Source organism: Petaurus breviceps, unplaced genomic scaffold (genome assembly GCF_028583685.1).
Source record: "Petaurus breviceps papuanus isolate PSGF00001 unplaced genomic scaffold, PetGlider_PUasm1.0 90808, whole genome shotgun sequence".
Taxonomy (NCBI): Eukaryota; Metazoa; Chordata; class Mammalia; order Diprotodontia; family Petauridae; genus Petaurus; species Petaurus breviceps.
The window spans coordinates 3,637,061-3,658,611 of NW_027187349.1; the positions used below are offsets into that span (position 1 = coordinate 3,637,061).

Consider the following 21,551-nt stretch of genomic DNA (forward strand, 5'->3'; position numbering starts at 1 on the left):
TTTGGTACTGTAGTTTATTCCCCTCAGTAGAGAGAGAACTTCTAAAACTTTTTTCTTAAAAGAAAAATGGTTTAAAGATATTGTGTTTTAAATGTAAAGTATTCTGGCTCTAATTTATGAGTCTTGGTTTTCTGGATGTTATTTTCTTTGTAGAAGGGTACCAAATCCTAACAGACCTAATCACTTCTGTCCTCTTCTTTCATTTCTATCTGATTTTTTGCATAGTTCTAAGATAACATATCTCTTTGTGTTTCTAATTAAACAAATGGTGACCTGGAATCCCAGAGATAGATCCACAGTACAGTGGAACTATATAGAATTTAATAGAAGCAGTCATTAGAAATGAATAACAGTGATTTGAAGGAACAGTTTTAAATATAGGGTTGTTTTTTTGTTTAAAGAGGAGACTGGTTTTGAATCAAGAGGGAGTATATTAACCTTAAAGCAAAATTAATACAAAGTCTGTGCTAAAAGTTAACTCACTTAAGTAAATTTTATTTTGAGAATATGCTATTTTTGATTTTAGAAATCCTCAAAGGAACTGTCATTCTAATTAGTAAGTTTGAGTGTTACTAGGATAAGCTTAAAATAGTATTACATATTCAAAGTGTATGAAAAACTAGTAACTGGAAAATGATAGAGGAACTTGGGTAAAAATGTTGCATTTTTCTCTTCTCTTCCATAGTCAACATTGGGGTAAATGCTTGAGTTGTATTTATATTTGCAGTATTACTTGAATTATTTTTACCTTTTATGTTTCAGGTTAAGGGAAGAATATATACTTTTAAAATAAATATTTGATGCTTTTAACTTTTTTTATAGATAACCTTCTGTTATTATATCACATGTATTTCTAAATATGTCCCTGCCACTTCCTGTGCCCCCTCATTAAGGCATCGTTTTAAATAAAGGTTAAAAGAAGGGAGGAAAACAAGTTCAGCAAAACAAATGAATACCAGACCAGATCTGTTCAAATATTGATTTCTCTAAGCTCACAATCTCTCTGCCTTGATTCTTATTATAAATTCTGAATCAGAGATCATTTACCCTTTAGCAAAAGATTGGAATGCCTTTTCTGTACATTTCTCGTATGCTGATTGATATTGTTTCACTTCTACCCAGTGGACTTGTTTAATTTGCTTAGATAAGAGAAATATAGTTTGAACAGATTAATTTAACTTTTAGAACCTCATAACGTTCATATACCTCTGATACTGTAAAACCAAGACTAGTAATCAGTGGGTTAGTTCCTTAAGGTCATTAAAGGCAAAGGGAAGAAAAGAAAAGAACTTTGGTGTGTTATCCCATTTTTCTACCTTTCAGGAATATTTACCTCAGGATGGAAAGATAACTTGAATTCAGAGGCTTAATCAACACAGGAGATCTAGGATGTAGTTTCTGGGTTGACATTTCAGTATTTCGTTCAAGACTTAATGGAATAATTTTGCTTTATTAAGAAGTTTTCATGGTTTATTTTTCTCCTTTGTGATTTGTAAGAAATTTGCTGCATCCTTAATTATAATTTTTACTGTCTTATTGTGGGCTCCCCTATCCCCGAAAGAAACTGTAGTGAAAATTATAATTCACCGAAATTCACTTATAGTAAGACTTTTGAGATAGTTTTCTGTGTTATAAAATGAGGCTATTATTATATATTCATTTGTTATTTCTCTAGGACTTGGTGTTGCAGAGGATATCTGGAAATACTAGGGCAACAGTGTTGGTTATGTGACTCATCCAGAAAATTGGTGAATGGGGCAATCTTATAGACAGAGGTCTTCTTATAAATATTTTAAAGCAACTGAAGGTTCAATTGTATTTTCGAACACTTCAAGAAATAAAAGTTTGGCCCCTTTTCCAGACGCAAACTTATTTAAGCAGGTTAGGGAATTTTTGAGTTCGATGTATAAAGATTTTAAGGAAAAGTTGTTTTGAAATTTCCACAAGGGCAAGATAGCTTTTTCTGGAGCTATACTAGAGAAAATCAAGCCTAGAGAGCTTGTAATGTCCAACCTATAAGTAACTTTCTAGGAAGTTAGTAAAAGGCTAAGGGTCCCAGGTTTTTCTGTGAGCCAGCTTATAGTTCAGAGAAAAGGGTACTTAAAAAAGCCAAAGCTGAGCCCTAGGCTGTTTGTATTAATTTAAATTTTGTTCTACATTATTTCATTTTTAAAGCATAGTAGAGATTAGTTATATGGCTATTTTAGTTTATTTCTTTAGGGAAAAGCATTTAACTGTGTTTTTAAGCCAATACTACAATTAGTAAAGATGCATTCATTAAACACATATTATGTGCTGGGTACTGTGTTAGTTCTAGAGAATATAAAGACAAAAATGGCAGCCCCCTGCTGTCAATAGCTTTATGTTTCATCAGGGGAGACATAAATATATGTATATACAAGATATATGTGAAGTAAATATGAAGGAGTTTGGAGAAAGAGGCTGAGGGTTCAGCAAAGACCTCATGGAAAAGGTGATATGAGCTGAGATTTGAAGAAAGTGAGGGATTCTAAGAGGCAGCCGTGGGGAGAGAGCACACTCTAGGCATGAATGCAAAGGCCTGGAATCAGGAGATGGAGCGTTGTATGGGAAGTGGAGAAAAGAGTTTTATTTGGTTGGACTGAAGAGTACATGAAGGAGATTAATGTATGGTAGAGCTGCAAAGGTAGGTTTAAAAAGAGAATGTTTAGTAAGAGAGGCTGCATATAACGCAGGGCAAAGAATACTACACTGGGAGGCCTAATTCCAGTTCTGTTTATGACCTGGAAAGATAAGTCACTTCTTAAGCCTAAATTTTCTTTAATGATAGAATTATCTACATAATCTGTAACATACCTTCCACCTTTAACTGTCTCCAATTGTATAACTGACACTTGTCCTAATTCAATGTCATGAAAAAAGTAAACCAACTACTTCACCATTTGACTATGATCTTGGGCAAGGTACTTTTGACTTTCTTGAATTTGTTTCTCCTTCTGTAAAATGGTAATAATTCTTGTACCACCTACTCTCTGGGCTAAGTGACACAGTGGATTGAATATTGGGCTTGGAGTTAGGAAGGTCTTAGTTCAGATCCAACCTCAGATACTTGTGTGCGGAGAAGAGTAAAATGTAAAAGGACTGGAAAGAGAGGCAGGGGCTAGGTTGTGAAGGACTCAGGAGAGTGAGTGAAACCACCTTTTATTTTTGATCCTGATGGTAATAGGGTTTTATTGGAGTTTATGTGGTAGGGGGTAACATGGTCAGATCTGCACTATAGGAAGATCACTTTGGCAACTGAGTGGAGAATGGATGGGATTAGGGAGGGGGACCAACCAGAAAGCTGTCGTAGTAAAGGCATGAAGTGATAAGGTGTTCCAACAGGATGATGGCTGTGTGAATGGAGAGAAGGGAATGTGTTCAAGAGATGTGAAGTCAGATACGACCAGGTTTGACAACAGATTTGTGAGGCTAAGAGGAGAGTCAAGGCTGATATGAAGGTTGTGCTTGTATATGACTAGAAGGATAGTGGTGCCATTCATAGTATTAGGAAAGTTGAGAAGAGGAGAGGATGTGGGAGGATATGTTTTGAACATGTTGAGTTTGAGATGCATATGAGGCATCCAGGCTGAGGTATCCAAAATGTTTTTTTGGGGGGACTGTAACTCAAGAGAGAAATTAGGACTGGATATATAGATCCAAGGATCAAATATGATAACTGAACTCATGACAAGATAAGAGAACCAAGGACAGGGACTCTGGGGACATCTATTACTAGTGGGTGTGACCTGAATGAAGATCCAGCAAAGGAGATTGAGGAACCATCAGACAAATGGAAGCACCAGGAGAGACTAGTGTCACAAAAATGTAGAGCCTCAGAAAGCAGATACAGGAAAAGAGGATGACATAACAGTCTCAAAGGATAGAGAGATCAAGAAAGATGAAAACTGAATTAAGACCAGTAAGTTTGGCAATTAAGAGATCATTGGTGATTTTGGAGAGAGTAGCTAAAGGACAGTGACTTGGGTTATGTCTTTGTTTCACCAGCACTTGGCACATAGGTTGAATGGCTTCGCTATTTTCAGCACTTCGTCAATGTAAGCAGATAGAAAAGGAAAATCACCCGGTCTTTGTTTTGTATAAGCCTAAACAAAATGAATTTCACCTTCCTGAGGTACTGAGGGTCATGGTTATACCAAATTCATTCCACAAACATAGTGAGTGACTGTTGGAAGCAGAGCATTGTGTAAGATAATATGAGTAACAAATAGAAAATGCAAGGTATTTTTTTTTAAGCATAACTCACATATAACACTTTTAAGTTTACAAAGAGCTAATCCTGCAGGAGAGGAAAGACACATGAATCAATACCTATTCCAAACTATCCTACAGTTGGCTGACAAAGTATTTTTTCTAACGTGTAGGTCACTTCCCTCCTCAATAAATCAGAAGCTCCCTGTTATCTCCATGATCAAATGTTAGATGCTCTTTGGCATTTAATGCCCTTCATAGTCTGTAACCTCTCCACCATTTCTGTTTTCCTAAACACTTCTTTCCACATACCCTTCGATTCAGTCATACTGTCCTATTTGCCATCTCTCATCTCCATGCCTTTGTGGGCCTAGAATGTTCTCCCTCCTCATCTCTACCTTTTAGAGTTCCTAACTTCTTTAAAGACCCCATCAGACTTCTACCCAATATAGGAAGCCTTTCTCAAGCTTCACAGGCATCTAGAGCCTTCCCTTCTAAGGCAACCTTGTAGAGACTTTGTATGTGTGTGTTGTATGTAGCTGTTTATCCATGTGTTGTATCCCTAATTAGAATGTAAGCCCCTGCTTGAACAGAACTATTTTTGACTTTGTATCTCCAGCACTTAGAAGAGTCACTGGCGAATAATGAGCTCTTAATAAATGCTTGTTATGTGTTGTCATTTTTGTTTTTGTTTTTCAGTAATGGCCAACTTTTGTTGCCTCATCTGGGGTTTTCTTGGCAAAGATGCTCCTGTGGTTTCTGTTTCTTTCTCCAGTTCATTTTACAGATGAGGAAACTGAGACAGAGTAAAGTGACTTGCCCAGGGTCACATGGCTAGTAAGTGTCTGAGGTCAAATTTGAACTCGGGTCCTCTTGACTTCAGGCCTGGAACTCTACCCACTCTATCCAACATCTAGGTGTCCTACTTGTTACATAATAAGCTTTTGATTGATTAGGAGGGAAAGCTTAGCCAAGTTGAGAGCATTCCAAGAGTGGGAAAAAGCATGATGACAGGTACAAAATAGGGGAAAGAACATATATAAGGCCATAGGAATGGAACTGGATAGAGCTCCATGATAGACTTTGAGAAGAGGCAATGACATTTCTTACTTGGAAATACTCAGCAGTGGCTGAAGTGGTGGCTTACTTTCCTGCTTTACTACACTAGTTAGTTATTTTGCTTTTTCCCAGAATGTGCTTATCTACCTTTCCATTAACTCAACTTGTGGGAATAAGACCAAGAAATTAAAACCAAAATGACAACAAAAGCAAAGGAAAATGGCTTCACATTTTGCAATTTGCTGATCTCAAATCAATAATTTGTCCAGACAAATATCCACGTCAATAAATGTTGGCGAATTGCTTGGTCTTCAAAGGTATGGTTAGAAAGGACTGCTCTTGGAATGTTATAGCAATCAGTCAAGATTTTATTGTGCTTCCTCTATACCAAACACAAGGGCTACAAGTATGATGAATGAAAAAATCCATACTCAATAAAATTATATTCTAACGTAGGAGACAAGTACCATATGCCAAATGAATATAAAAAGAATGTATTCAAATAAATACAAAATAGTTTGGGGGCAAGGGCATGAACAATTTGGAGATCGGGGAGGGCTTGAGTAGAAGTTAATGCTTGAGCAGCCTCTCCACCATTGAAAGGTATGAGGGTGATAGATAGAGGCCACATGCAAAGAAGAGAACAGAGTGCAAAAACAGTACTTTTATATTATATATTCAATCCTAGAGTCAGTAGGGAGCTACTGAAGTTTAATAGGGAAACGACAGATTTGTGCTTAAGGAAAATTACTTTCAAAATAGCACTTAGGTTAGACTAGCATTGTGAGAGTCAAGGCAGGGAAACCGATTAGGAGGCTGTTGCAATAATATATGCAAGAGGGGATGAGATGGAATCAGATGAATAGAAAGAAGGGGTCAGAGGCATAGAAACATCAAGGTTTTGCAATTGAGTGTCTGGAGTGAAAAGTTGATGCTGCTGAAGTTATAAACATGTGAGAACAGAAAAAATTATGGTTCCTTCAGCAGAAAGGGAGGAGGAAGGGGGGGGGTAAGCTGAGGAATAAGTATTATTTTGAAAATCTTGATTTGTCTCTGGGACAATCAGTGTGCAATGTTCAATAGACAATTGGTGATGTGGTGCTAAAGCCCAGGAGAGATATTGGGGTTGGGTGTGTAGATCTGTGAGTCATCTGCAAAGAGATGTTAATGAGCTGATGAGGTCACAGAGAGAGTTTAGAGAGAGAATGGAGGCCCAGGATCATAATTAAGGGGTGTAACACGGAGGATGAACCAGGAAAGGAAACTGAGAAGAAACAGTTAGATAGGAGGAGACCCAGGAGAAAGTACAGGCTATGAAAAAAGAGGAGAGAGAGTGCTCGACAGTGCCAAAAGCAGCTGAGAGTGACGAGGACTCAGACCTCCAGAAAGGGTTTCAGTCTAATGGATGGAAATGTGGAACTGAAGCACCACGCACAACACCTGCAGCCGCGGAACATGCAGGTACTGATGGAGTGCTCATCTGTCCACTCCCTCTTGTGTTTGCTCATGTGGTGAAAGAAGCAGGCTGATTGTGTGTCCTTCCTGTTGCTTAGGGGGATAAAGCAGCTATCTAGGTAGAGTAATGCTTTCCAAGGAATTATTTTGTTCAGTGAGCTTTGGGACCGCCTTTTCCATTTGACTAATTCTGCTTTTTTAAGCCTTTCTTCTCATTGGGTTTTTGGACCTCTTTTGCCATTTGAGTTAGTCTATTTTTTAAGGTGTTATTTTCTTCACTATTTTTGGGTCTCCTTTAGCAAGCTGTAAATTTTTCATGATTTTTCTTGCATCACTCTCATTTCTCTTGCCAGTTTTTCTTCTTTTACTTGATTTTCAAAATCCTTTTTGAAATTGTTCATGGCCTGAGACCAATTCATATTTTTCTTGGAGACTTTGGATGTAGGAGCTTTGACTTTGTTGTCTTCTTCCTGTTCTTCTTTGTGTTTTGTTTTTTCTTTGATTTGTTTTTGTTTTTGGTCAATAAAGTAAGTTGTTTTTTATTCTTTGTTCTTCTTTGTCACTGAACTAAGATTCTGTAGTCTGTTTTTTTCCCCAATGTTTGCTCATTTTACCAATTACTTGACTTTTTAACTCTTAGTTAAGGTAGGGCTCTGCTTCTAATGTGGAGGGTGCATTGTCCCAAGCTTCAGGGGTTTTGTGCAGCTGTTTTCAGAGATACTTCTAGGAACCTGTAAATTTTCAGTTCTTCTAAGGTGGTAAGATCAAAGGAGGGGTGTTTATTCCTCTCCTGGCCTGCTGTGAGTGACCACGAGCACTCTTTTCTGCCTTGGAAGTGTGAGGAGGATTCCCTCTTTACCAGTGCCACAAGCTCCTCCACGCCAGTGCTCCTCCTTACCCTAGACCCACCACCCAGGACTGCAACCCATATCCAAGCAAGAGAATCCTGCCTTAGTGCCAGCAGAGATGCCTGCAACCTGCCTCCCCCGCCCCCAGCTGTCTGTGGGCTGAGAGCTCCAGAAGCAACCGCTGCACCAGGGCTGGGACTGGACTGCTCCTCTCTCACCTTGGTCAGACAGACCTTTACTACTAACCTTCTAAGTTGTCTTTGGTGTTTGTGGTTGTGATTCACTCCCCTGAGACCTGGTTTGGGTTTGCTGGGGCCCAGTCTGGGCTGGTGCATTTTGTACTGGGTTGTTCCTCTCACAGTCTGGTGCAACATACCTTTCCTGTCAACCTTCTGGATTGTCTTGGGATGGAAATTTGTTTCCCTCTGCCATTTTGTGGGTTCTGCTACCCTAGAATTTGTTTAGAGTAATTTTTTATAGGTATTTGGAGGGGTTTGGGGGAGAGTTCAAGCAAGTCCTTGCTTTTGCGATGCCATCCTGGCCCTGGCCCCCCAAAAATACCTTCTAATAAACAGATCTCAAAAACTTTAGCGCTCACTGACAGTGACAAATACAGATTGTGGCTCAATGCTTACTTATCAGCCTACTCAAAAACCTTCAGTGGGTTCCCATTAAATAGAAGTACATTAGACTGACTTTTAAGACTTCCCCAATCTGCTTCCAGCCTCCCTTTCAGTATATATATATATATATATATATATATATGTTTTTTTTAACACTACTCCTCATTACATACTTAGTGCTTCTCCAGTCTATGCTATTCTCTCTTCTTTGAATCTGTCTTGCCTTCTCCTACTCCGAATTTTCACACTTCATTCCCTTCTCCCTGAAGTAGCAGCCCCACCCCGATCTCTGAAAATTTAAATGAAATATTCTTCCTTCCATGCCCAACCCAGGCACTACCTCATCCCTGAAGAGTTTCCTGACCCAACCCTCTCTTACTCTGGATCCCCCTTAACATTCTGACTCTTCCTCTACACATAATCCTATTCCAACTTGTTTTGGGTTATTTGTGCACATTGTGATATTTTTGGCTATCTTGAATATTCTTCCTCCTCCAAACCTAGCCTTAATTTCTTAATTCCTGTACCCCCAAAGGCTCTGAAATCTTTATCACAGCCCTAGATCTCAGAACCAGATACTAGGAGCATCACAAGTAATTAAACTGTGTTTGCAAAGACAGCTACACCTAAAAATGCCTAACAGCTTCATTTGCTTTATTTGACACGAGACAGCCTAGAACTAAAATTGGAGAACAAAAAATTATGAGAAATCCCACATTCCCCCCCAAGCTGGTCAAATGGGATTGGGCCCTATTGTGTGCAGTTGTTAAGAACGGTCTTGGAGGTGTCAATATGCTCCTGGAGATGCCTCCTTTGACATTTGGCATCCTCTATCAGATACAGGAAAAGAAGATCTGTGTCGCCAGAGGGAACTGAAGATTAATACCTAAATATTCTTGCACTCATCTTCTCTGCTGCCAGCTGTGATCTGCATCAAGAAGGCTAATACAGCAAAATGAGACAGGAATACTGACTTTTAGTCCTGCCTCTGCCATGAACTGGGTGACCTCGAGACCCTTTCTTACCTTTCTGACCCTCATTTTCCAGATATGAACCTGGGTTTTGAAGTTGTCTCTGCCTACTCGGGTGACTTTTGTCCTCAGTTTCCCAGCTGAGGAGGTTGGACTAGATGAAACCTAGGTGTGTTTATAGAAGTTTAACAACTTTCTCTCTTGGGAAAAAAAAAAAGTGTGTGTGACCCACTTGTAAATTCAACTTAATTAACATTTTTTTTCCATTGACACAACACAACAATGAAGCAAGCCGGGGCTTGCAGTGCTCACAGATAGCTGACTTGGTGCACCTCTGCCCAAGGTCCTTTGAGTTCAGAGACTATGATCCCTAGAATTCCTTCCAGATCAGAGATCTATGTGATTCTGTGGTTATAGAAAGCATGACACTGCCAGTGATACCATGGGTCAGAAGTGGATTTTGGGGAGCTAAGAGTGGTCTATAGAGAGTTGATACAACTCCATTTTATTCTATATTCAGCATTTGACTATATTTTGCCTTAGAACAGAGCTTCCTTTGGGGTGGCTAGGTGGTGCAGTGAATAGAACACCGGCCCTGGAGTCAGGAGGACCGAGTTCAAATTTGACCTCAGACACTTAACACAAAACTAGTCATGTGACCTTGGGCAAGTCACTTAACCCCAACTGCCCTACATTCCCCCCTCCAAATAGCAAAAAAAAAAAAAAAAAGAACAGAGCTTCTCAAACTTATTTGACCCACTGTCCCCTTTAAAAAAAATGCACAGTGCCCCTCTGGAAATATACTTTAACCCTTTAGCAGGTTAAAAAAAATCATATTTAAAAAATATTAAAATGACTCACCTTAAATTTAATAGCTTATTGTAAATTTGTGTTTTTTCCCTTGCATTGAAATATTGATGATGTAATATTATATTATGTAACCTTATAGTATATTGTAAACAAGTCATTACATGCACATATTCCTGCTGATGGATGCTGGACTTCTAACAAAGCCAACAGTTGCTTGTTAAAACCTGTCAGCAGGGGCGGCCAGGTGGCGCAGTAAGAGCACCAGCCCCAGTGTCGGGGTGACTTAGGATCGAATCTGGGCTCTGATACGTACCACCACACCCAGAAATAACTGGCCGTGTGACCTTGAGCAAGTTACTTAACCCCAATTGCTTTAAAAACAAAAACAAAAAAAACCTGTCAGCAGACTTGACCACTGATGCATGGGTTATTACTTGCATTTTGTGTATTTATTTGGAAAATCATGTAGTCTCTATGATTTTAACTGTTACACAACAGATGAAACGTGTACGAACGGTTTTTCAAATTTTTCTTCTTTCCTTATACTTTCACTGCCCCCTGATTTTTACTCAACATTCCCCAACTGCAACCGAGGCTACTACTGCCCTCCCACGGCCATTTTACCACTGCCCCCCAGGGACGCCCTCTTGGGGAACCTATGCTTAGAATATACAACAGGCCGATGCAGTGAAATGAGTGCTGAGCCTGTAGTCAAGAAGAACTCAGACATTTACTATGTGACCCTGGGCAAGTCACTTAACCTTCGTCTGCCTCAGTGTCCTCAGCAGTGAATGGGGATAATACCAGCACCTACCTTACAGGGTTGTTGTGTGGTTATTGTGATCAAATGAATTATCTGTAAAGTGCTTAGCGCAGGGTCTGACACATAGGTGCTTAAAAAAATACTTTTCCTTCTCTCCTTGAGTTATTTACTTACCCCTCTAATTGCTATAGGAGCAGCTAGGTGGCCCCCTAGTGCATGGAGTGCTGGGTCTGGAATCAGGAAGACTCATCTTCCTGAGCTCAAATGCGACCTCAGACACCTACTATCTGTGTGAACCTGGGCAAGTCACTTAACCATGTTTGCCTCAGTTTCTTTATCTGTGAAATGAGTTGGAAAAGGAAATGGCAAGCCATTCCAGCATATTTGCCAGCAAAATCCCAAATGGGGTCACGGAGAGTCAGACATGACTACAAAATAATGAGTGAACAACAAATTGTTATAAAATGTTTTATTATGCACAGAAGGACTTTGATCGTCCAAGGAATTTCGTTTATCTTCCCTGTCTTATTTGGCAGATGTGTGGTTCCCTTTGATATGAATAATTATGCTAACAAGGACAGATTCCTTCTTTTTTAACAAGTGATGTGCATCCTCTTTTGTTATTATAAATACACATACCCTCCCTAGGTGACCAAAAAGTATCCCTTCTTCCTTCGTTTCATCTAACAAATGGATAGAAGAATAAGAGACAAGAATAAATATCACTCCTCAAATTATGGCAGACACATATCTATCTGTACTGCTGGAGTGTGGCTCACTGAGTACAGAAGCTGTAGTTTTTCCTGTGTCTGTCTCCTGCACTGGCTTGTTGGCAGTAGCTAGTCAGGACCCAAAGAGAATCGATCAATAAATATTTATTAAATGCCTACTATGTGTTGGCACTGTGCTAAGATTGGGGATACAAAAAGTGACAACAGATAGTCCCTGCCCTCCAGGAGCTCACAGTCTAATGGGGAGAGGGGATCAACACGTAAACATATACAAACGAGCCATATGTAGGGCAAATAGGAAATAACAGAGAGAAGGTACTAGAATTTAGAGAGAGCAGGAAAAGCTTTCTGTAAAAGATGGGTTTTAGTTGGAGCTTAAAGGAAGCCAGTGAAATCAGTAGGCGAAGTTGACTATGGACAGAGTTCCAGGTATGGGGGACAGCCAGAGAAAATGCACAGAGAGATAGAGTGTCTTGTTTATGGAATGACCAGGAGTTCTGTTCCTGGGATCCAAGAGCATGTGTTGGGGAGTAAGATGAAAGAAGACTGGAAAGGTTGGAGGGAGCTAGGTAGCTCAGTGGATAAAGTACCAGAACTGGAGTCAGGAAGACTCTTCTCCCTCAGTTCAAATCTGTCCTCAGCCGCTTACTAGCTGTGTGACCCTGGGCAAGACACTTAACCCCGTTTGCCTCAGTTTCCTCATCAGTAAAAAGAATTAGAGAAGAACATGGCAAGCTCCAGTTTCTCTGCCAAGAAAACCCCAAACAGGATCATGAAGAGTAGGACAGAACTGGAAAATGACTGAACAACAACAGCAAGGTTAAGAAGGGCTTTGAAAGCCAAATGGAGGATTTGTGTTTAGGCCTGAGGAGGATGGGAGTCTCTGGAGAGAATTCATGCATGCACATAACACGTACCTAACAAAACTGAAGTTTGTAAATTAGTGATATGTTAATCTGTTGAGAGGCAAGTGGGGCATTGCTAGTAGACAAGTGCCCTTGGAGGCCCAGAGGCCCGAGGTCTAATCTGGCCTCTGATATATACTGACTGTGGTTCTGCTCAAGACAACCTCTGGGTGTCTCGGGTAATCCTTTAAGACCATAGAATAATAGCCACTCTGCATTAGTGGTGGGGATACTCCCACCTCCACCCCAAACCTCAGGGAGAGATGGTCCCTTACTCGATATTCCCCACCCCAATGAATATCCAGATCTAAAAAAAACAAAAACAAAAAACTAGATGCTATGCTCTATGGTATTTAAAAAAATTGATTTGTTTATCTACTTTAGTTTACAGCATTCAGTTCCACAGTCCCTTGAGTTTCAAATTTTCTTCCCCCCTTCCCCCACCATGGTGGCATGCAATCAAATATAGGATCTACAAATATCTTCACGTTAATCATTAGTCAGGTTGTAAAGAAGGATTATAACCGATGGAATGATCAGTGGGAAAGAGGAAACAAAACAAAACAAGAAAAAGAATATTTTTCTCTACTGTTTTTAAGATACATAAGGGGCAGCAAGTCCTTCCAGTATCTTCTCAATTTTGTCCTTTTAGAATAAAGCTCTGGTCATTCTGTTCTAGTAATGACATTAGCAGTGACTAATAGTGACCTTGTTTTGTTTTTTTAAAAATCTTTTGTTTTTATATCATCTTTATTGTTTTACTATATAACACTTCCTGCATTTCATCCCTGATAACTCATCCCTTATACCAAAAAAAAATTTTTTTTAAAGGGGGAGGGGGAAAGATCAGTTCAGTAAAACCAAGGAATGCATCTGATTGTGACAACACATTCGGTGTTCCCCTGCCTTAGTTGTGAGGCCTTTTTTAATGGAGCAATTTACAAAGCTAATGTATAGATCACATGAATTCTTAAAAATCTTAAATCATTATATTACAACAAAATAACTCAATCTAATAGTATAGGTAGGTAGACCAGGCATTATTTTAAGAGCTGAAGACTCAAATACAAGCAAAAAGAAAGATGGTCCCTTAATTGAAGAGGCTTATATTCTTTTCTTTATTATTTTCCTTTTTTGGAGGGTGGAAGGCAGGGCAATTGGGGTTAAGTGACTTGCCCAAGGTCACACAGCTAGTAAGTGTTAAGTGTCTGAGTTTGGATTTGAACTCAGGTCCTCCTGACTCAAAGGCCAGTACTCTATTCACTGTGCCGCCTAGCCTCCCCAGAGGCTTATATTCTAATGGAGGAAGACAAAATCCAAAGGCCCATTTTTAATTTAATTGATGGTGTTGATTTAGTTGATGTCTAAGGAAGTACCACTAATGAACACAAAGTTAGTTTTCCCTAAGTATTGTAGCAGTGTCTGCTATAGAGGATGGAAGGGCTCTATCTCAGATTCAAGATGACTTGGGTTCTCACCTCTGACACATATGGGGGCGAGGTAGGACCTTGGGTAAATCACGTAAGTGGTTTCTGTCTGTTTTTTTTTTTTATTCCTCATATTTATAACTATGCTCAATACACAACAAGCACTTAATAAATGCTTATTGACTGAATAGCTAACTTAGTTGCAGAACAGTTTCAGATAAGCTACGGGAGAGATTTTTAGGACTTACACCACCAGCTTCAGCTGTGGTCTCACCCTGGAAGCTCCTGAGGCCCCTTGGGCATCTTTACCTGGGAACATCTGTCTGCCTGCTTCAGCCTTCCATCTTGGAACATCGCTCTGCCATGCTAGCCCCTTTTCTCATTGGTGAGTTCCTGTCTTCCATTTTGGGAAAGGGCCCGAGGTCATCAAATTTCACACACACACACACACACACACACACACACACACACACACACACACACACACACCCAAGTGCTTCTGACATTTTGAACTTTGCACCCTCCCTGCTTTTTGGTTCTCCTTTGTTTTGCCTTCACCCATTAGACTGGAAGCTCCTTGAGGGCAGGGACTGTCCTCTCAGCCCTTAACTCAGTGCCTGACACAGCAAATAAATAACTACTCATGGCTTGCCAATCTGCCCTATATGGACAAAAGCACAGATCTGGACAAAAAGGAAGTAGTAGAGGTCAGTGTCCACTCTTGTATAGGCCTGTGAAATCAGACCTACCACTCACGAGCAGCCACACTTTTTGGTTAGCTTTTAGAAGCACTAGCAATGAGCTCATCTGGGCAGGACAGTCACCATTCTCTACAATGCTGACAAACACTTCATCTCACAGGAACACATCGAGATGGTCAGAAGCAGGGGAGACCAAAGAAGGACCAACGAAGCAATGTCCTTCAATCAGTATAGCCCACTTATGAACGATCACGAAACACTTGAAGTTGACGAATGTACCTGGACTGTGCACTGATCTGTAAAATGAGGGGGTTAGACTAGATGAGGGATTCTTCATCTTTTCTGTGTCCTGGATTCCTTTGGCAGTCTGGAGAAACCTATAGACTTCTCAGAATAATGTTTTTTTGTTTCTGTTTTGGTTTTTTTTTGCCTATTTTGGAGGGCAATTGGGGTTAAGTAACTTGCCCAAGGTTACACAGCTAGTTTTTTTGTGTGGGTGTTAAGTGTCTGAGGCCAGAACCGAACTTGGGTCCTCCTGACTCCAGGGCCGCCACTTTACTCACTGAGCCACCTAGCCACCCCTAGAATAATGTTTTTAAATGGATAAAATAAAATAAACTGGATTACAAAGAAAACCAATCACAGTGAAACACAGTGATTAAAATGTTTTTAAAAACAAGCTCCCATACTCCCAAATTAAGTCCCTGGCCCAGATAAATCCCTACCAGCTCTTAGTCTCTCATCTCATTTTCTCCTTACAAATGCCTGAGCAGATAAACATGGGATAATAGGAATCATAGATTGAACTAGAAGGGTATTTAGAGGCAATCTAGGCAAATCTTATTTTACAGATGAGGACATTCAGGGCCAGAGAAGTTAATGGGCCCAAGGTCATACAAATAGTTAAAAAAAAAAAGTAAGGAATACAGCTGGAATTTGAACCAAGGTTTTTGGAGTCCAATGGTCTTCTCACTGCACCATGGGTACAGGGGGCCCCAAGGCTAAATGTGGAACTGACTAAAGATTTTGAGAGAGCCTGTGGCTAGATCAAGGCTATCCTTTGATAATTAGTGACCTTTGGTATGAGTAATAAAAAGAAATATCCTACTAGATAATCTCTTCAGCACTCAAAGTAATTTGAGAATTGATTTTTCCATCAGTTGTTTGGGTGACATGGAGTTTTTTAAGGGCTCTACCTTACTGACTTTTCCCCCAATAAAACAAACAATCCAGCCTACTGGCATCCTCTGGCCTCCCCCTTCCACACCCTTGCCCTGAAAGAGTCACAAGGAGGTGAAAGATTATTTCTACTTGGTTGTATTCCATGTTTATCATGCCTGAACTTGCTTTGAAATGGTGCAATCAGAATTAACTACCAATAGATTATTTGATGCTGGCAACTTAGACTCTGCAGCTTGGGGGCACATCTTGCAATGAATTTTATTAGTTGCCTGAAAGTTATTGCCCTATCCAGTTATGCCAACCTTAGATGATGTTTTAGAGCACATTGGGGAATTTAACTTCTTCCAGAAGCAAGCCTTTTGCTTTCTATGCCTGGTGTCGACTGCTTTTGCCCCCATATATGTGGGAATTGTTTTCCTAGCCTTCACTCCGGATCACCGCTGCTTCAATCCTGGAGTTTCAGAGCTAAGCAAGAGATGTGGCTGGAGTTTGGAAGAGGAGCTGAATTACACAGTGCCAGGCCTGGGTGTACCAGGAGATGCTTTCACCAGCCAGTGCCGGAGATACGATGTGGACTGGAACCAAACAGCCCTCAGCTGCATGGACCCATTAGCCAATTTTACAAGCAACAGGAGCCATATCCCTCTTACCACCTGTCAGGATGGCTGGGTATATGACACTCCAGGCTCCTCCATTGTCACTGAGGTAATAACAAATCAGAATCACCATGCCTTTTCTGGTCTGCTTATGGGGACCAGTGGGAGGGTTGGGTCTCCTGATAGAGGAGAAAATAAGTTCTACTTGTCTAGGTTTAGGTTTGAGAGAGGTGGCATGGGGTAGGGGCAGCTAGGTGTTGCACCTTTCTTTGCAAAACTTACAGTGTTCCTTCATCTCTGTTAGCATTTGCCTCACCTTGGATAATTGTGGCAGTTACCCATGAGTCACCATTAGTGATGGATAGGTATCTGTATCTGTGTGTCAGAACTCTGCATATTAACTCTAACTGTATCCATTTTCTCAGGGACAAACTGTACCTTTCTATATTAGTATGTGTAATGGGGAATTTATAAAGTAAGAAGGATTTTCTTTTTTCCTTTATGCAGAACAATAGAATTGATAAATGCAGTGTATACTTTCCCTGGGGTCTTACCATCAGCACCATATAATGACCCTTTGTTGTTGTTTAGTTGTTTCAGTCATGTCTGACTCTCTGTGACCCCCTCTGGGATTTTATCAGCAAAGATACTACAGTGATTTGCCATTTCCTTCCCCAGCTCATTTTACAGATGAGGAAACGGAGGCAAACAGGGTCAAGTGACTTGCCCAGGGTCATACAGCTAATAAGTATATGAGACTGGATACAAACTCAGGTCTTTCTGACTCCAGGCCTGGCACTCCATCCACTGCACCACCCAGCTGGCCCATATAATGACTCTAGGTTTTGTAAATATGCTTGCCAGACAATTCAAATTATGTAGCCTTTAGGCCCTTCCCAAAGGCAAGAGCTTTTCCTGTAAAACTCTACACTAATCTATTTCTCTTTTCTAATTCTGTTGCCTTCTAATACTGTAGTATATCTAACACCTGGTTAATTTAAACTCCCCATGATTATTCCCCTGGATGAACAAATGAGATAATACTTGTAAAGCACTTAGAACAGTGCCTGGCACGTAGCAGGCACTATGAATATGCTTATTCCTTTCCTTTCCCCTTGGACAGTACAATTCTATCCTAAAAAATTCCCTTGGGGCAGCTAGGTGGTTCGGTGATAGATCACCCACCCTGGCTTCAGGAGCACCTGAGTTCAAATCTGACCCTAGACACTTGACACTAGCCGTATGACCCTGGGCAAGTCATTTAACCCCCTACCTCCACACACACACACGCACACACACATGGTTCCCTAATTTGGATCTATAGTGTCTCACTGGCTCAGGGGATCTGGCTTTGGTCTTACTTACAGTGAAGATATCACTTTGGGACTTAAATGTCACTCGATTTCTTTGTGAGAATGCTTCTTCTGCTCTGAGACCTTCTATTCTTTAAGTGGCCACTTCTTCTCAGAGGGTAGCATGCTCATATAGGATCACAGACTTAGGACCAAAAGGGACCCTAGAAGCTTCTGAGTCCAAGCTCCTAATTTTACAGATGAAGAGACAGACATGGGGGCATGGAGTGACTTGGTCACATTGCTAGTGAGTATCTGAGGAAGGATATGAACTTGATTCTTAAAGTCCAGTGTCCTAACCAGTTCCTGGAACTATAGTGAATACATTAAGAATGTTTGAAAGAGTTAATGGTTCAGGTGATTGATGGAGCATTTCCCGAGTGACCTTAGGTGACTGTTACTATTCATTCCTTTGCGATCCTCCAAGGCTTTCACCTTTCTTTACAACATTTTTACAATATCGTCTATCTTATTTTTTGTATCTTCACCTAATGTTCGGCGAGAGGTCTCTATGACTCTCAGTATCTATAACATGACAATACCTTTTAAGCTTCAGTGCTCATCTTTAAAGAGATTGTTCCATGTTGAAGATATAGCAAAACCAGTAGCACTTACTCACTTAAAAACATGTCACAGAAAGCATTTAATAAATCGTGAGTAAACAATAAGCAATATGCCATTGAGCATCAATGCAACAGAAATGAAAAGATCATGAAAAACAGTGCCGGTTTTTGTCACGTGCTAACATGTAGCCCACATTGTTGTTTGTCCTTCATCTTTGAAGAGCCCCAATGACACCAGAGGGTAATGTCCTGATTTGCATGTGAAGTAAGGCAGAGTTGCACAAAGTCGTTAGCCTCACCCTTTCCTCCAGAGTCATTGAAGTCTGGCGGCAAGACAAAAGTCAAGATGATGGGCAATGTTCTGGGATACAAGGAATGACCTTGGTGTTTGTGATGTCCGACCAAGGTCTAAGCATTCCACGGTGTCTGCTTCAGTCGCCTTTGTGGCTGCTGGAACAAATTGTTTTCATTCTCCCATTCCACTGGGGGAGATTTTCACATGCTTGGGGCAGACATCCTCCTCACTCACCAGTGAGTTGGGCCTACTGGTTGCTCTCTGCTTGGTTTATCCCATTTGCTGAAACGGTTTTACCGGGTGTGTGTGCTTCTTGGAGCCAACAGCATGTCATAAATTAAAAACAGTTGAAGACACTCATGGCTATATCAACATAATGCAGTAATTAATAGCACCAATAAAACATTTCACATAACAAGAGTTCCGTATCAGCAGTGAATTGGTTATAGGAGAAAGGATTGTCCCTATGGGCCTGAGAACACCACTAAATGGAAAATAAAACTGTAAAAATTACATTGAATAATCAGAAAGTCTAAAAAATAATTTTATCAACCCTCCCCTCTCAAAACAGAAATGCATTCAACACAAGCTAGAATAACTTCCTCAAAATAGAGAAAAGATAAGGTAAAGTAAAATTATCAGAGAGGAGGGGAAAATCCCAATGGAGACAAAACAAAGCAAAATTTAAATAGCACTTAAATTGTTGCATTGGAAAACAATATCAATGAATAAGTACCAACATACTTAAAAATTAAACAACTAACATGTAACTAACATATAACAGTCCAAGAAAAGTGAAAGAGACAAGATTTCTTCCAGCCAGCATCAACAAAAGCTGGACTAGGAATCACTTTAAAAATCTAAGCCATTACTAAATCCCAATCATGAGAAAGTATTAAAATAGCCCTAAAATAATAAAACCATAAATACTTCTAACAGGAAAAGATTAACCTTACAAAAATTCATTCCCAAGCACCCCACTTTTTATAGTATGTGACTCTTAGAGCTCTTGTGAATAGAGGTGAGTTCCAGTTTGTAAAAGATATCCTGTGCAGTTCCTATAATAGCAAGAAATGGAAACAAGGGGGATAAGGACAAATAAGGGTCTCTTAGACAGGATAATATCTTGATTCCCCAATACTACCCTTTGGGAATCTGTTCAAGGGGAGGTAGGCTTAGAAGGTTACTCTCAAGAGACTTACCCTTCTTGGGCTCTCATTTACCTTAAGTTTTATATCTCTTTGGTCTAAATTATGTACATGTGAATAAATATTTAAATTATGACCTCTTCTTACATGTTTTCCTGTTGGTGGGAAACTTGTGTTTGCCTTTAGGTGTAATTAAAATATATCTTTCTTGCTTATGGGAAATCTAAACAAGATGAATGTCCACTCTTCTCCCTGTACCTCAATTCATCTGAAGCATGGATAACATGTCTCCTCTATTTAAAAGGACCAAAACCTTTTTTTTCAAATTTCTCTGCCAGCAGTATACAAGCAACAGGGCTATCGGTGGCCACCAACATTTTTGTTAATAATCTAGAGTTTAAAAAAGAGGCATTTTTGTTCATAAAAACTTAGATGATGATGCAATGGAAAAATCCATTAGGGAGCAAACAATATAAATAAACACTGGCGTCTTTTTATCTTGGGAAAGTCTGATCTTTGTCTCTCCTTTTGTTTCAACATCTCCCAACTGAGGAAGCAGGGTGAAGCTGGTATATAGTGTCCCCTCAGTTGTGGTTACAGCCATCCTGTGGCAGGAGTCTGTCAGCACTTCAAAGGGAGGGGACAAAGAGGCAAACATCCAGAAATCAGATGCTACTAGGCCTTGCTCACTGTGTGAGTGGAATGGATGAGTCCTTGGAAGACCTCTTTTCTATATGTCTTCAAGGTCAAGTTCACAAGATTTCACAGACCTGGTGAATTCTGAAATAGCCTATTGGAGATTTCCAGCCTGACATTTCTATGGAAATGCTCTCTCTCTCTCTCTCTCTCTCTCTCTCTCTCTCTCTCTCTCTCTCTCTCTCTCTCTCTCACTTATTCACTCACTCCCCCCTCCCCCAGCAGGCAACTTTATGAATCGCAAAATACTTTCCTCACAGTAGCTCTATGAGGTAGTTAGTACAAATATTATTATCTCCATTTTACAGATGTGGAAACTGAGGTTCAGAGGGAAGTTCTGTTTCATAGTGGATAGAGAGTCCGACCTGGGGTCAGGAAGACATGGGTCTGAATCCCATCTCTGACACTTCCTTGTTGTGTGACTATGGGTAAGTCACTTAGCCTTGCCAAGTCACAGATTTCTCAGCTGCAAAATGAGAAGAATACCATAATACCTAATGTATGGGTATGTTCCACTGGTGTTAACCCAACATCAAGAGCATAGGAAGAAGGTCTCCAGGAGGTGAGATGACACCCTGTGGCATATCTGTGGGACGACATGGACAAGAGTCACATAGGATGAGAAGACCCAGCTGGATTGTGATTTGCATCATTGCAGTTGGAAAGAGCACTGACATTAAGATCATCAGTGTCTTAGAGTGCCAAACCATGTTGGGAAGATGTAAAAAGGAAATAGATGCCCCAGTCTCCATTCTCTTATTATTGTAGAAAGAAAATACTGACACAAAACAATGGGATCATCCTTACAAAGCAACATTATCAAGAGTTTCCTATTATGTGTCTAGTTTGTGTTATGATTGATTCAAACTTCGGGGAAAGAGTAGAGGAATTCTTAGTAGCGGGGTGGGTTGATCAGGGTAAGCTTTCTGGAAGAGGTGGTTTTAGCTGAGCTTTAAAGAAAAAGAGGGCCACAAATTGGTAGAGAAAAAGGTTGAGAGTGAGGACAATTTTTACTTTAGCCTGTGCTAAATATTGAGATATGTTATAGGAAATGGTCAAACAGTCAATAAATATTTATTTAGCACCTACTATGTGCTAGGTGCTTTGCTAAGTTCTAGAGTTACAAAAAGAGGCAAAAAATAGTCCCTGACCTCAAGGAGCTCATGATTCAGTGAGGAAGATAGGCAAATAAATAT

General features: G+C 40.2%; 1 protein-coding gene across 1 annotated transcript in view; it reads left to right on the forward strand.

The window, feature by feature from the left end:
• Positions 1-15,999: 15,999 nt before the first annotated feature.
• LOC138147903 (solute carrier family 22 member 1-like) overlaps positions 16,000-21,551 on the forward strand; it is a 51,731-nt gene continuing 46,179 nt past the window's right edge. Inside the window, exon 1 of the mRNA XM_069070560.1 lies at positions 16,000-16,410. Within this exon, the coding sequence (XP_068926661.1) occupies positions 16,000-16,410 (411 nt within the window). The remainder of the gene's footprint in view (positions 16,411-21,551) is intronic.